The sequence below is a fragment of the Maniola hyperantus genome, chromosome 16, assembly GCF_902806685.2.
Source record: "Maniola hyperantus chromosome 16, iAphHyp1.2, whole genome shotgun sequence".
Taxonomy (NCBI): Eukaryota; Metazoa; Arthropoda; class Insecta; order Lepidoptera; family Nymphalidae; genus Maniola; species Maniola hyperantus.
The window spans coordinates 37,294-54,498 of record NC_048551.1 but is presented as its reverse complement, the minus strand read 5'-3'; the positions used below and the strand labels follow the sequence as shown (position 1 = coordinate 54,498).

Below are 17,205 nucleotides of genomic sequence, written 5' to 3'. Positions count from 1 at the left end.
GTTTATTTATTTATTTATTTATTTTCTCAATTTTCCTGCAGATATAATCACTATGACAGACGTGAAAATCCGATGTTGGAGCATCTAATATAGAGAACTGGATTTAAAAAGAGGTCTTATATGGTTCTGTATATTGGAGTACGTCAGATGGCAGCACTGTCGAACTTTTGAACAAATTTAAAGAATGCAAAATTTTCCTTAGAAATGTGCAAGGTCTATTACTATAGCAACATTACAAAAAAAAATTAGTGCAGAGTGAGTAGAAGGTGTAGTCCAATAATCTATGGTGTAGGCCATAGATTATCTACTATTTTGGTCACATAATATTTGTTTGAGTCTGTAGAAGTACAACCCAGAGAGTGAGCCAGTGTTGTCGTTGATACGGCAATTACCGTAATGTACGGTAATTCGAGCACATAATTTCAGACGATACGGCATACGACAGGTTTTTCAACACCGTATAACAATATACGGCAATCCAATTATTTTGTTTCAAATCGATTCACAAGGATACGTAGGTACTGTTCAAGTTAATTACGATTCCAATCAAGCCAAATGAATTTGCCACAGACGTTTTATGTTTATGTAGTTACCACATAGTAATGCTGACAGTGAAAACTGGTTATTGTAACTGTAAATGGGATTCTTTTGGCAGAGCAAGTCATCCGGAATTAAGTAAACTGAATGACATCCCAAGATAAAATGTGTGTGCAAAAATGAAAAAAAACCGGCCAAGTGCTAGTGAGGCTCGCGCAACAAGGGTTTTGTACTACTGTCGTATTTTTTTAACATTTTGCACTATAATTCAAAAACTATGATGCATAAAAATCTGTTTTAGAATGCACAGGTGAAGCCCTTTCATATGACACCCCACTTGATATAGTTATCTTACTTTGAAAATACTATTTATTAGTTTATGACCACAATTGAATTATTTTGTGTGATGTAACCACAAATTCACGGTTTTCAGATTTTTCCCCTAATACCAGCTATAAGATCCACCTTCCTGCCAAATTTCATGATTCTAGGTCAACGGGAAGTACCCTGTAGGTTTCTTGACAGACCGACAGACAGACAACAAAGTGATCCTATAATTTCCGTTTTTCCTTTTGAGGTACGGAACCCTAAAAACGACAAAATATTGTTTAAATAAATTACATAACATCGAAGTATTTGAGTCTACCTTTTAGAAATCTCTATGGCAATGATATTAAATAAGTAGGTTATTTTTTCGTTTCCTTTTATTATAGTTACTAGGTATGCACCTGTATTTTTAATCATTAAAGAGGCAATTTCATGTTTTTTTATCAAAGAATTTTTATGTACTACTTCGTAGTATTACCTATGTCGATGTTTTTTATTTAAAAATACGGCACTCTGAGGTATCGAATACGGCAACTCTATCAAACTTGATGGCGGGCAGCACTGCCGTCTGCCAGAGCAGAGTAAAACGTAGTGATTATATACTCTTTGGAGCAGAGACCATATGTTATTGGTCTGTGGCAGAGACAATTGGACTTGGAGCACCGACCAGTTTGGTTTGTGTGTGCGTGTGCACAGAGTACTTTGTGCGTGTGGTAGTGATTATAATTATATCAAAGAGTATTATAATTATTATATTCTCTTTGCGTGTGGTGCGTGCCACAGACTACAGTGTATATAGGGAGATAGACTGGTAAGTCGGGCCGTCAAGGCGCCCACTTGAAAAGCGCCATCTAGGAGACGGGTTTGGTACTAAATACAGCCAATACCCAGTATATATACCTACCTATATACATACTTTATAGTTTTTTAAATTAGGTAGGAATGTGGTGTTTGATTTGCGGGAGTTTTGAATGGATAATGGTACTTATCTCGGCAATACTGATAATTACCAATATCACAATGGCATTTAACTCCCGCCAATCAAATTTAATTCAAAAATTAAACACAACTTATTATAAGTTATTTAAACTTTTTCAATTTTTTTTTTTTATAATAAATATCAGCATCACATTTAAGTGGATCTCTTGAATCAAAAAAGTGAATTTTTCCATTTAAAATAAAATTAATATCTTTGCACCAGTTATTTATAAAAAAAATGACAGTTTCCTTGGTCAAAAAATTAATAATTTTGTCGCTATGTGAGCTACATGATATAAAGTTAAAATTTATATTTGATAATAGTATTAATTTTACGTACTCTTGTATTTTATTTTTATTACTTCTGTTTTTCAAAATTTCAATTACGTGATTTTCGATCTCAGCGAAGCAATCAAAAATGTTTCTCGTCGGATAACATAGCCATCCTTTGTCATTGTATTCGCTAATTTTAATATGTTTATGAAAAGCCTCCAGTTCCTTACTTTTAAACACTTCAATGCATTCAGGACAACTTTTGAAAACTTTTTTTTGCACTTTTGTCACAAGCCATCCACTGCAATATGCTACTGCCGCACACCTCTCTACATCTGTCGGAGATTTGCCTTCAATTAGTTTATTTGTATTTATATTTTCAATGTTCAAATCATTAAAATCTATTTCTATATTTTCTGTGTTTTCTTCGTTACTCTTTTCGCTACTTTTTATAAGATTTTTTAAATTGTTTAGGCAAAAGTCCCCATCTTTTTCACAATTTGCCCCGACAGAATGAGGAGATGTTAAATTATTTACCATTAACGTCTTATATGCTGCTTGAAACCCATATGCATTTGGCATATTGTTTGAATGGCCCTGTGCTCTTATTGCACCAAAAAAGTTTTCCAAGGGGTCCTGATTGAAATGTCGTAACAAAAGTGAAGTTACATTGAGGGACTTTAAATGATTGATTAATAACTGGAACCCTTCAATTGTTTTTATCCAGCTCGAAATTGATGGAACAGAGGCTTTTCTCCCATCCTTTGTAACAAAGACCATGGACTTCAATACTGGCAAACTTTTTCTCCATAACTGGTGATGAGGAGATTTGGGAGTTACAGCAGTTCTATAAATTTTACCGTTTCTTATTTTGCTGTAACTCCCATTTACAGAATCAAATAATTCGTCCATCAATATTAACAAATCGGCCGTGTCTTTATTTTCAGCTGGAAGTTGCCCACAATCTAAAAAGAAAAAAAGGACATGTTAAATACTCATAAAATAAATTATAATAAGTAAAAATTAAAATATTCTATTCTACTAATTAATAAGAATGGAACACAATACACAAATAAGCTGGATAGCCTAGTGGTTATGACGTCGTCTCCTACTCTGTAGTGACCCGGCGGTGGAGTGATCATGATGATCATGATGAAGTAGAAAACCTTGCAAAAAGAGTAAAATCCACCAACTTTGACAATGGTAAAGAGAGCAATGTACATCAGTATACAAATCAAGTAGGTACCTGCCATATATCCAAGAGCAACGCCGACTGTCCGACTGAATACCTGAGTGCAGTGTTTCACTTTCATTTTAGGTATTAGTTTGGGCACAACATGTTGCGCCGTTAATTTAGGCACCAAGCGGACACCTTTATAGCCTGGCTGCCTGTGGTACATTTCTTCTAAATGCTGCCATTTTGCAACTTTTTGCTTCCCATCTTGGGTAAACATTAAATTTTTGTTCAACAAATTATTTCTTATACCCTTCATCAGATGGGGTGCATCAAATAAAGGAAAAATCTTTTTTTATTTAATTCAAAAAACCCACCAGTCCATTCTTTGTTGTCTCTTAAATATTCTATTCTAGTCTCATTTAGTAAACTGTTTATAGCAGCTCGGTTTGATGCCCCCTGGTCACAAACAGTGGCCACAACTTTTAAACCTGTGGCTTCTACTTCTTTTATGACAGTTTTTATTTGTGCCTTTAAGCTGTCTGCTTTAGTAGAGCCTCTACAAAATGTGAAATAAACTGGTTGTTTGAATTTTTTTATGATACCTCTCACCATAAACACCAAAACATGGTCACAAATTTGCTTCTTTTTTTCCTCACCGTCATCCACCATACCAATAATTTCATCATTTTTTCTGCAGTAGGTTAAATTTGGTGAAATTGCCATTTCATCAAAGATGATCGTACAAAACTTATGGTTGTCATTTAACTTTGTTACAGGTTTCTTTAATTCTTCAAATAATTCCACGGTTTTACCTGGCTTGAGGTTTATTTTTTGTAATAAAGTAGAAAGTGTTTTTCTCTTAGGCAAAACACTAAAAGAACTTAGAAACCTATATGCCTTTGGACTGCGCTTGTACAATGCAAGGGAAAGAATTTTTTCTTTAATTGTGAAGCGTCTTCCTTTTGCTTTCTTTCCAAATTGAGTGACTTGCATAGCAAAAAAAGTTTTTGTCTCTTCACTCATATTTTCATCAAAAGCTCAAATGCTTCGGTCTTTTTAAGTTTAATAGCAGCCTTCTTCTTAAAGTAGTCTTTCTGTATTCGACATTTTTTTAATTGATGTCTCATATTTGAAATTTCTTTGCAGAGTTCCTTCTCTTGTTTGGTGAGAACCCACTTCTTAGCTGAAAGTAAAATGACGTCAAATATTAAAAATTGCTGTTCATTAAGTACCATCATGATTAATCATGGTTCGTCATTAAGTGCAATCGTATAACCATTATGTTAAAAAGCGGTGACAGCCTAGTAGCTATGACTTTTCGACAGGTTGGGGGTGCAATCAATTCTAACTTTGCAGAGTTATGTGCATTTTAAGAAATTAAATATCACTTGCTTTAATGGTGAACGAAAAAATATCTTAAGGAAACCTGCATGGCAGACGATGGCCTAAACTCATCTCACTCTTAGAGGAGACCTATGCTCAGTAATAAGCTGGCAATGAGTTGATCATGACTAAAGATATTATCAATGAGCAATAAATTCTTAGGGTTATCAAAATAGAGCCTTTTTACTGTTATTCTGCTGCTAGTCTTTCTGACCGTGTATAATATTGTTGTCTTGAAGTCATATTATACAGAGTTATTTAGACAACCTGGCATTTTTGGGGCAGAAAAAATATTGATCCCAACTTGATATGCCTGAGACTTTGTCCACATGAATTTGTTTTTAAAAGTGTCTGCTACAGACAGAGTATGAAGCATGGCATGATCACCACAGTAAGTTATAATATTTAACTAAGCCAAGTAAGTTATAAAAACTTTTTAGTTTAAAACTAAGGATTCTGATATACCTTTTAAATTGTCCTTTGAGTTTAACTTAATAGCAACTGCAGGTACTGCTTTACTTGATGTTGCAACAAGTCCTGCAAAATACCAAAAATAACACATGAGATAATAATACGATAATCTATACCAACCAATTTTAAAAAAATCTTTTACAAGTAGAAATCTACATTATTCCTGAGTAACATAAGCTATATTTTATTTTCAAAAAATTAGAGATCCACATGAAAACTGTAATAAGCTACCCATGCGAAGGTAAGGTCACTAGTTAATACTAAAGCTACCAACAATGGAAATGAAAAAATGATGTTTGATTTGAAAGGTATCAAACTTTCACATCAGTAGTTCATTTCAGTTATACTACACTATTCTATTAGTATCTAATTAAATTGAAATGATATGATCATGTAAATCAAAAACACTATTTGTTTGCATTTCCTATTGTATGGCATATACATATCTGCCATGTTAAAAAATAAACTTAAAGGCGATTTAAAATTATAGGGTACTAGCTTATGCTTTCGACTTCGTCCGCATGGACTACACAAATTTCAAACCCCTATTTCACCCCCTTAGGGATTTAAATTTTCAAAAATCCTTTCTTAGCGGATGCCTACATCATAATAGCTATCTGCATGCCAAATTTCAGCCTGATCCGTCCAGTAGTTGGAGCTGTGCGTTGATAGATCAGTCAGTCAGTCAGTCACCTTTTCCTTTTATATATTTAGATTTAAGATTTATAATTACCTGGTGCCATTTCCATTTCATTAGAATTTGATATGAAACTGGAGCTAGTATGCGGTTCAGAAACAATTATTGCTTCAGCAGCAGCCATATTCTCTAAAATAAAAATATCAATATCAAAACCATAATACATTGAGATATGAATTATTCACATTAGAGAGTAAGACTTGTCCATGTTTCTACATAAAAAGTTCTTGTAAATAATTAACTTGAAACCATAGCTGTCTGATATTCTGTGACAAGTTACATAATATCTAAAATATACCAATTAGCAAGTGAAAATATTTGCTAGTTACAAAGGTACTTTAAAAATGTCTAACCAACCTGCTAAACAGAGTGATGGGATGGCTAGGGAACACAACTTTGTTGGGTACAAATAAATGTCCTCAAAATGTCTACGACAGACCCTTCTGTTGCTGTAAATGTAATCTTTATCTAATTCCGCTACATGACCCCCAATCTTCTTCAGCCACACTTGAAACAAATCAATGTGCTGATTTGGGTTGGGGAAACGGTGCAGTGAGATACCTGGAAATACATAATGAAGTAAAGATATTAAACATCAAGCTTATCTAATTATAGTGATCCGACTAATAGCTTATTTCTATTGAGAAAAGTGCTAAAAACATTAAGTCACTGTTCAAACATCAACATTTTAGGGTTTAGTACCTACATCTCACGTTTGCAATTAAACAAAACTGTGGTGCTAGAGCTAACGCATCTTGTCAAAAAGGCATCCTTGCATCACTGCATCCTTGAAATGATAACTTTCAAGGGCAATCTTCCGATTGAATCAATTGAGTATATGAGGCAGCAAGCAATACTTTCTGATATAAAACAGAACGAATTTACTTACCATCGCCTGCAACAGTTGAACAGCCAGGCACACAACATACTTTTTGAGACATTTTACAAATCTGAACTTCTAAACCACTAAACAAAATCAGATTGCAACAGAGTTCAGGGGGAATGCCAAGTTATCGTTTACACAAGAAACAGTAGTCCAAAAAACAAGCCAAAATAATAAACGTAGGGATCGTCGGAGTCCGAAAGCAAAGCAAAAGTCGTGAAATCTTTAATATCAAATAAAATTACTCCCAAAACTGTAGAACCACCGTAGAATTTCGTTATGAAATGAATTCAAATTTCAAACTTTTCTGACACTTGTCACCAGTTTTCTTGACCATAGATATGAAAATCTAGAATTTGAAGAACATTTAACTATTATTTTAAAAATAAAGCTTAATTTTAGCAAAATTTATAATAATTGAATATTTCTTTTTTCCAAATAAAAAGAAAGTATGTTTTTAATTTAATTTTTCACAATATTGGAACTTGAGTATTTTTTATTATGTTAACACTGTCATTAAAAATGATTTACATGTTAACACTGGAACATTATTTCTAAATCCAGCTCCTAGATGGCGCTATTAATCTAGTTTAGCAGCAGAGTTCTAAGATAGCATACCATGGCTTTGTGCTTTTTTGGTGAACGGTTTGGTGCATTTGGAGTGGTTATTTTATTTTATTTTCTTCGTAAATTGTATAGAAATCGTATCGTGGGATGTTTGTTGTGTTTTTTATGAAGTACTTTTTAATAAATGGATAGGTAGTTCCATATACGAAGTTGTGAACGTAAATTCTGTTTGTTTATTTTATGTATCAATTTTAAAAGTGATCTATGATTAGGTCGTTATTTTTGGTCGAACCGGATGCATTCGAAGTACATACTTTTAGTTAAGTTTTAGTGGTTTTTCTGAGTGAACTGAGACATTTGGGAGGTCGGACGAGTGACGGAAGCGGTCTGGGGATGCGCTGTTGAGTGCGGCAGTGGCAACGCTGGCGGAGGCAGCTGACGCGATGGCGGAGGCGGGCGCCGCCACGCCGCCGCCGGGCGAGGCGCCGCCGCTGGACGAGCGCGACCTGGAGCCCCGCACACCGATGAAGCGCCTCGGCTCCACCCGGAAGCTCGCAGCGTTCAGCAGTGAGTGTTCACAATGCATTCAACAACTCTGATAAGTCTATGAACATAAGTAATACCTACTATAGTAAAGGCATTCCACACCAATGGTAGGTGCAATTGACAATTCCAATGTACGTAAGTAAAATATTTGTATTGTAGAATTTCCTTGAGATATAATATTGTTCAGTTTGCGACTCTCATTAATAAGTTCAGCTCCCTAAACGTTTGTGTCCCCAAAACTCGAAAGTCCAACTCGAAAAATTAATTTTATTAATAATTGGGTTGTAGTTTTTACACCTAGTTGTGTTTCTATATAAAAGATGGGTCACACCAAAGATCTTCACTGTGGGTTTTTTACCTAATTACATCTAGATCTCATACCATAACAATCAGTACCTACTTACTAAATAAATACAGTCAAAATGGTTCACTACAACATCATTTATGCCACATGGGTGTAGTTAGCCCGCGCCTGAGTCCGCGTTGGAGAGGGAAGTTTAGAAAATCTTTGAAGCGATTTTGTTTCTTTTTAAAAATAACAGAATGTTTCCTTTGAGTAAAATGCTAATTATATAAGTTAAGGATATAAGGTAGTTCTCCCGGAGGGCCCACACTTTATTCCACGCTGTATAACATTACCTATACATAATATATTGAACCTGGGGCCCTACCGCCGTTGTTTGACAGCTACAATGTCACGATCGCAATCATCTCTGATTGGTTAATGCTCGCTCACTATTGGCTACAATGCATTGTTGCAACAAGAATCGCACAAATTCAGCCAATCAGAACAATTGAGATTGTAATAATGATTGATACTGGTTTTAGACAATCGCCCTATCTCTAATCGATCTGTTTTTGAATTCAGATCAAAAATAGTGTTCTACAAATACATAATCAATATATATATATTATAAAAGAAAGTGTACAATGTGCGTGCCGCTAAAGTCAGAAATGAGTGTGATAGCTCTCTATCTCCCGTCCATGATGAAGGTAGTTATATGGTGTGATAGCTCTCTATCTCCCGTCCATGATGAAGGTAGTTATATGGTGTGATAGCTCTCTATCTCCCGTCCATGATGAAGGTAGTTATATGGTGTGATAGCTCTCTATCTCCCGTCCATGATGAAGGTAGTTATATGGTGTGATAGCTCTCTATCTCCCGTCCATGATGAAGGTAGTTATATGGTGACACTTGTGCACTGCGCCCACCGCGGCCGGCGCGGCGGCAGGAGGCATGCCACGCGTCGCACCATGGCTGTCGGATGACACTTGAGCACTGCGCCCACCGCGGCCGGCGCGGCGGCAGGAGGCATGCCACGCGTCGCACCATGGCTGTCGGATGACACTTGTGCACTGCGCCCACCGCGGCCGGCGCGGCGGCAGGAGGCATGCCACGCGTCGCACCATGGCTGTCGGATGACACTTGTGCACTGCGCCCACCGCGGCCGGCGCGGCGACAGGAGGCATGCCACGCGTCGCACCATGGCTGTCGGATGACACTTGTGCACTGCGCCCACCGCGGCCGGCGCGGCGGCAGGAGGCATGCCACGCGTCGCACCATGGCTGTCGGATGACACTTGTGCACTGCGCCCACCGCGGCCGGCGCGGCGGCAGGAGGCATGCCACGCGTCGCACCATGGCTGTCATATTTTGTGCCAACTTTCTATTGGGATCCGTACTAAAAGCGTAAACACAGAGCCCTGTAAATATCACTCTGCTGTCTGTCTGTCTGTCCGCGTGTCACCGCTCTCTAGCTCGGAGGTGAAATGAGTCACAAATCGCACACTCTCGCACAACGTCATCCTTTGCAGGCGCGCCTGGAAACAGCCGTGTGCGATGAGGATCTGTGAGGTCTCGTAGTCCGGCGCGACCCAGGTGGCCCCCCACCCCAGCCCCCACCGCAATCACATCCGACCCGAGCGTCTGCTCAACTCCTTCTTGGGCGCGGACTGATTCTCGGCCGGCAACACACCCGCGAGCACGGAGCGATACGCTCTTGTGAGGAAGATGAGGGAACCCCCCGGTGTCGCGCTCTGTGTGGAAGTCGCAATGATCCTCCGCCCAGCGAGGGCGTCGTCCTCGTCGCCGCCGCACGCGCAGGCTGACAGCAAATCCTTCCATTCAATATTTATGTATTTATTTACTTACGTAATGGTTGGAACTTGGAAGTCATTGTTATGGCACTCGTCGCTTTGGCACATTGGCACCATGCCATCCGACCATACACCATGTTCTCTACATTTACAATTTTGTTTTTACATTAACTAGTATTTAAATGAGTATCTATTTATTTAACTACGGTATTAATACCTACCCGGGTAGTTCAAATATAAGTTTGTGTGAAAATATATATAATATTTGTTGGCAGGGAAACTCCTCTGAGTCTCCCTGCCAGCACCTCGTCTGATGTGGCCAGTGGGCAGCCCATCCGATTGATGTGCTCACTCACACAATTTGTTGGCAGGGAAACTCCTCTGAGTCTCTCTGCCAGAGCAGCGGAGTATCGCTGCCTGCACCTCGTCTGATGTGGCCAGTGGGCAGCCCATCCGATTGATGTGCTCACTCACACAATTTGTTGGCAGGGAAACTCCTCTGAGTCTCCCTGCCAGAGCAGCGGAGTATCGCTGCCTGCACCTCGTCTGATGTGGCCAGTGGGCAGCCCATCCGATTGATGTGCTCACTCACACAATTTGTTGGCAGGGAAACTCCTCTGAGTCTCCCTGCCAGAGCAGCGGAGTATCGCTGCCTGCACCTCGTCTGATGTGGCCAGTGGGCAGCCCATCCGATTGATGTGCTCACTCACACAATTTGTTGGCAGGGAAACTCCTCTGAGTCTCCCTGCCAGAGCAGCGGAGTATCGCTGCCTGCACCTCGTCTGATGTGGCCAGTGGGCAGCCCATCCGATTGATGTGCTCACTCACACAATTTGTTGGCAGGGAAACTCCTCTGAGTCTCTCTGCCAGAGCAGCGGAGTATCGCTGCCTGCACCTCGTCTGATGTGGCCAGTGGGCAGCCCATCCGATTGATGTGCTCACTCACACAATTTGTTGGCAGGGAAACTCCTCTGAGTCTCTCTGCCAGAGCAGCGGAGTATCGCTGCCTGCACCTCGTCTGATGTGGCCAGTGGGCAGCCCATCCGATTGATGTGCTCACTCACACAATTCAGAATACAATTGATATTCACCCGACGCCTACAGCGGTACGTACAGCCCCGCCCATTGGCAAGTAGTTCTCTGTCGTGCTTCTGAAAACCGATATTGATATCCATGACGATTGACGACGCTTCGGCGGGTAGATCAAAATGGTTTAGAACCACAGGCGTAGTCACCTAACAGACGCTATATCACTGTGAACGATACGGGCGGACTGAGCCATTAGAATCTCCCGCGCCCGCCTCATGAACGCGCACGGCTCGCGGGAGCATTGTGAACGATACGGGCGGACTGAGCCATTAGAATCTCCCGCGCCCGCCTCATGAACGCGCACGGCTCGCGGGAGCATTGTGAACGATACGGGCGGACTGAGCCATTAGAATCTCCCGCGCCCGCCTCATGAACGCGCACGGCTCGCGGGAGCATTGTGAACGATACGGGCGGACTGAGCCATTAGAATCTCCCGCGCCCGCCTCATGAACGCGCACGGCTCGCGGGAGCATTGTGAACGATACGGGCGGACTGAGCCATTAGAATCTCCCGCGCCCGCCTCATGAACGCGCACGGCTCGCGGGAGCATTGTGAACGATACGGGCGGACTGAGCCATTAGAATCTCCCGCGCCCGCCTCATGAACGCGCACGGCTCGCGGGAGCATTGTGAACGATACGGGCGGACTGAGCCATTAGAATCTCCCGCGCCCGCCTCATGAACGCGCACGGCTCGCGGGAGCATTGTGAACGATACGGGCGGACTGAGCCATTAGAATCTCCCGCGCCCGCCTCATGAACGCGCACGGCTCGCGGGAGCATTGTGAACGATACGGGCGGACTGAGCCATTAGAATCTCCCGCGCTCGCCTCATGAACGCGCACGGCTCGCGGGAGCATTGTGAACGATACGGGCGGACTGAGCCATTAGAATCTCCCGCGCCTGCCTCATGAACGCGCGCGGCTCGCGGGAGCATTGTGAACGATACGGGCGGACTGAGCCATTAGAATCTCCCGCGCCTGCCTCATGAACGCGCGCGGCTCGCGGGAGCATTGTGAACGCAAGTGGCGCTAGCACCCGCGCCCGCCTCCACTCTGAAAGTGCACTAACGCGACCACATCTCGTGTGACGACCTTGCGGCCCGCGGCCGACAGCTTGGCGATGACGTAAGGAAAACGAAACGTAAATAGCTTTGCTAACACTAACTGTGAGGGATTCAACACATTGATGCTGACACGCAGTCAGTAACGTTATACTGACACGCAGTCAGTAACGTGATGATGACACGCAGTCAGTAACGTGATGATGACACGCAGTCAGTAACGTGATGAAGGGCGTGGACTGAGCTGATTTCTAACTGAGCGATAACTTAGCAATTTTTTTTAACTAAGTAGGTACCTAGAATTAGTATCCATTACGTTAAATCAGATGAGTGCAGTGCGCTCGATTGCTTGTTGCGTTGTTTCCGCAGCGCTGCAGCAGCGCTGCAGCAGCGCGACCGACACGACAAGTGCTGTGTGTTGTAGCTTTGTGGTTACATTGTGCAGTCGCCTGACGGAAATATTTGTGTAGGGTTGTATGTAAACCGTGAGCAGACTGAACTGAATACACACATTCAAACAACGCGAACTGCGAAGAGCGGAAACGATACACAATGAAGTGATGGTGAACTGTTCTGGTGCAGGGAACAGAGCGACATTGATCCAGTAACATTGAATAAAGCTGTATCGAAGCTTGGGCACAGCGCTTTAGTTGCTGACGTCGAGATCTATAGAGCCCACTTTGACTTTGCTTCGAGACAGATTTATGTCAGCGATGTAACGCTGTCTCGACACAGTTGGCTCTACAGCTCCGGCAGTGCCTCACTCGCGCAGCCGTGTCAGCTCCCCGCGCGCTGAGTGAGTGTGTCAGCGGCCGCGGCTAAATATAGCGCCGCCGCCTGCTCGGAGCCGCTCACGCGCTCTGCAGATGGAGCTACTTCGCTTGAGGAAACTATCTACTTCTTGAACGTTTCCACTTGCTACAACCTAACAGCCCGGTTTCCGGTTGTCGCAATTTTATGCCAACCTGTAAGCAACTGAGATAGCCGAGTTGGTCAATCTACGTACAGTGCGACGATGCACAATGGATATCGAAGAAGCAGCACTTGTCCTCATCTCATGACGTCACTGCCGTCGACTGTCGACAGCGACGAATTATTCACAGCACTCGTCGGTTTTGTATTGAATCGACAGTTGCTTGTCTGTTGTCGAACTCCGCAACTCGAGTTGCAGTGACATGTAATGTAAACAGCTAGTTGCCCGTCGTACCTAGTTGTTGTTAGTCGCTACATCTGCAAGGCGCCTCACACTCTCCTCGCCTGCAGTCCCCTGCTAGCCCCTGTAGCTGCGGCACCAACTCACATAAACTCCGCAACTCGAGTTGCAGTGACATGTAATGTAAACAGCTAGTTGCCCGTCGTACCTAGTTGTTGTTAGTCGCTACATCTGCAAGGCGCCTCACACTCTCCTCGCCTGCAGTCCCCTGCTAGCCCCTGTAGCTGCGGCACCAACTCACATAAACTCCGCAACTCGAGTTGCAGTGACATGTAATGTAAACAGCTAGTTGCCCGTCGTACCTAGTTGTTGTTAGTCGCTACATCTGCAAGGCGCCTCACACTCTCCTCGCCTGCAGTCCCCTGCTAGCCCCTGTAGCTGCGGCACCAACTCACATAAACTCCGCAACTCGAGTTGCAGTGACATGTAATGTAAACAGCTAGTTGCCCGTCGTACCTAGTTGTTGTTAGTCGCTACATCTGCAAGGCGCCTCACACTCTCCTCGCCTGCAGTCCCCTGCTAGCCCCTGTAGCTGCGGCACCAACTCACATAAACTCCGCAACTCGAGTTGCAGTGACATGTAATGTAAACAGCTAGTTGCCCGTCGTACCTAGTTGTTGTTAGTCGCTACATCTGCAAGGCGCCTCACACTCTCCTCGCCTGCAGTCCCCTGCTAGCCCCTGTAGCTGCGGCACCAACTCACATAAACTCCGCAACTCGAGTTGCAGTGACATGTAATGTAAACAGCTAGTTGCCCGTCGTACCTAGTTGTTGTTAGTCGCTACATCTGCAAGGCGCCTCACACTCTCCTCGCCTGCAGTCCCCTGCTAGCCCCTGTAGCTGCGGCACCAACTCACATAAACTCCGCAACTCGAGTTGCAGTGACATGTAATGTAAACAGCTAGTTGCCCGTCGTACCTAGTTGTTGTTAGTCGCTACATCTGCAAGGCGCCTCACACTCTCCTCGCCTGCAGTCCCCTGCTAGCCCCTGTAGCTGCGGCACCAACTCACATAAACTCCGCAACTCGAGTTGCAGTGACATGTAATGTAAACAGCTAGTTGCCCGTCGTACCTAGTTGTTGTTAGTCGCTACATCTGCAAGGCGCCTCACACTCTCCTCGCCTGCAGTCCCCTGCTAGCCCCTGTAGCTGCGGCACCAACTCACATAAACTCCGCAACTCGAGTTGCAGTGACATGTAATGTAAACAGCTAGTTGCCCGTCGTACCTAGTTGTTGTTAGTCGCTACATCTGCAAGGCGCCTCACACTCTCCTCGCCTGCAGTCCCCTGCTAGCCCCTGTAGCTGCGGCACCAACTCACATAAACTCCGCAACTCGAGTTGCAGTGACATGTAATGTAAACAGCTAGTTGCCCGTCGTACCTAGTTGTTGTTAGTCGCTACATCTGCAAGGCGCCTCACACTCTCCTCGCCTGCAGTCCCCTGCTAGCCCCTGTAGCTGCGGCACCAACTCACATAAACTCCGCAACTCGAGTTGCAGTGACATGTAAATATTTGACTTATCCGATGTCACGCAATCTGTGGTAGGGTAGCCATCTTGATTCGATTTGTATAAATACGAGTGTTTGACAGTTATTACTTCAGTCTCGTTCCGACTCGAGACTCAGGGTCTTTTCACTCAGTACATTTTAGCCACAGTACAAAATCGCACAGGGTACATTGACTCAGACTTAGCTCGACAGATGGCACTAGTAGTAAGTTTTGTTGCCAGCCACTCGCAACAGATGGCACTACTTGTAAATTTTGTTGCCGGTCAGCAGTGTGACCGTTTGTGGCAGATTTCTGCCATTTGGGTAGATTTGGCTCCTAAATTTTAACTGGCAGAATAAGCTGACGATTTAAGAAAGTGGCAGATTCAGGCAGATTTCAAGGAAATCCTTATTATTTTTCTAATCTATCGCCCCACTTATCTAATCTTATTATTTTTCTAATCTATCGCCCCACTTATCTAATCTTATTATTTTTCTAATCTATCGCCGCACACACACACAGTTAAAGTATTAATGGCAATCTATTTTCGTCCTTATTCAAGCAATTAGCAAGGAGTGAATTAATGTAAAAATTCTTAAATGTGATGGATGAATGAAATAAATAAAAAAATTAAGATGAATAAATCCGTATAATATATGAAAAGACATTGCTATGCTAGGGGAGTCAGACTCAGAATAATATTAATAATTAATTAAAAAGCAAATTCGTGACGTTTTTTCTTGTTAAAAATGACACGGTAATTTAATCAAGAAACACCGTATTTTTAACCTTACAACACGGTAATTCTTGATTTACATATGGAAACACTGGCACAGTCACAAATTGTAAAGTCTGTGGTCTGCCGTCTGTGTCTATTAAAAAATATTTATTTTCAACCTCTTTTTTCCGAGGTTTTCCATTATCTCAAGGTGTTTTTGTGATATTTTCCAACGGCAAAAGGCTTTGTTACTTGGATTTTGGTGACTCTGTTATATTGAAGTGACTTGTGCTTTATTTTGAACTCTGATAACTCTACCGAGCAACTTTCTTTATTTCTTTGTACCCCTTTCAAGCTATTGGAAACTGCAAAGTATGGATTAACAGTGCATTGTGCTGATCTGGATGTGATGGGAAAAGCCATAAATCAAGAAAAAAGAAGAACTCTATAAGTACCTAACTAATATAACCCGGACTACGTTTCATGGACTACGATTTGCTGTAATGGTAACAGAAAAAAGTGTGTGCTCAGTTATAAAAATAAATAAATGATTTTTACCTAATTTATGTGTTTTATTGAAATTAACCATAGAAAAATAGAAATAAAAGAAAATTTAAAACCTATATATACCTATCTAGGTAGCGTATATACTGTACCTATAGGGATTGGTATATATATAGCAGATCCTGTAGTTGCAACTCTGCTCAATAGATGGCGTTACCAAAAAATAGGGACTGATGACTCTATACCCGTATATTCAATGTACTCTGTGTCGAGACTCGACGACTGTTAAATACTTTTGTGTTTCGGTCGCTATGTTGATTAAGTGGTTGCAATAGCAATTGTGCCCTAATCAAGTTAATATTGCAGTTAGGTTATAATAAAGATTAAATCTCTCGATTAGTCTCTACGCGTTGTGATCTATATCCACGTGCAAGCTTTATATGAGGGAACATTTTAATAACTTATAAAATTAGTTAAATTAAATCTGATTTTCTGGCATTTGCTTAAAGTAGGTACTTACTACTTACTATATCATTTCCAATATTATACCAGAGCCAAAAGTATTGTATAAATCCTACCCAGTAGGTAGGTACGGCAGGGAGGCTGCGCGCGGGGCGGGCGGGGCGGGCGGGACGCGCGGAGGCTGCGCGGCAGTCGCGCGGCGCCCGTGCCATGTTCCAGTGCATCGCGCAGCACCGCGCCTGGGCCGCGCCCGACCTCGCCAATGCCCACCCCGGTACGTGCCGGCCCTATGACTACAGAACCAGTTTACATGCGCTTCGTGACTCTACCTCGATCCCTAAACGACGATAGTACGTCTCGATATACCTACCGAGTATCTCTGGCCTACCTAGGTGTGTTTCGGGAGCTGGCTCGTACAGATGAAACTTAAACTTTGCATTTTGTTTACGAAAACTAGGAAGATCTGTGTATGCACTTGCATTAACTAGGGGCACACCGCACACCGCACACCGCACACAGCACACCGCACACCGCACACCGCACACCGCACCGAGTGGACGCCTCTACCTACGAACATCTTATGTACAAGTGTGACAAACAACAAACATGACACCGCCAAACTTTCATATGAGTGCACTTGCACGACACAGAGTACACACAGTCGACTAGGATGACACTCCACTTGTGAATATCGGGCGACAGACCGTTCCGAACATGTCATACAACTATTTATAT

General features: G+C 42.6%; 1 protein-coding gene across 19 annotated transcripts in view; it reads left to right on the top strand.

Annotated features, from left to right (window-relative positions):
- The first annotated feature begins 7,354 nt into the window (after positions 1-7,354).
- Positions 7,355-17,205, top strand: part of LOC117989706 (rho GTPase-activating protein 4-like) — a 27,079-nt gene continuing 17,228 nt past the window's right edge. For 18 of the 19 annotated variants that reach the window (XR_011237675.1, XR_011237674.1, XR_011237671.1 and 15 more), the window contains exon 1: positions 7,355-7,860. Coding sequence is in view for 2 of the 19 variants with exons in the window: in XM_069503789.1 (XP_069359890.1) it covers positions 7,737-7,860 (124 nt within the window). In the remaining 17 variants the exon portion in view is untranslated. Of the gene's footprint in view, positions 7,861-11,957; positions 16,745-17,205 lie in introns of those variants that run through there. The other variant, XM_069503790.1, reaches the window with a different exon arrangement.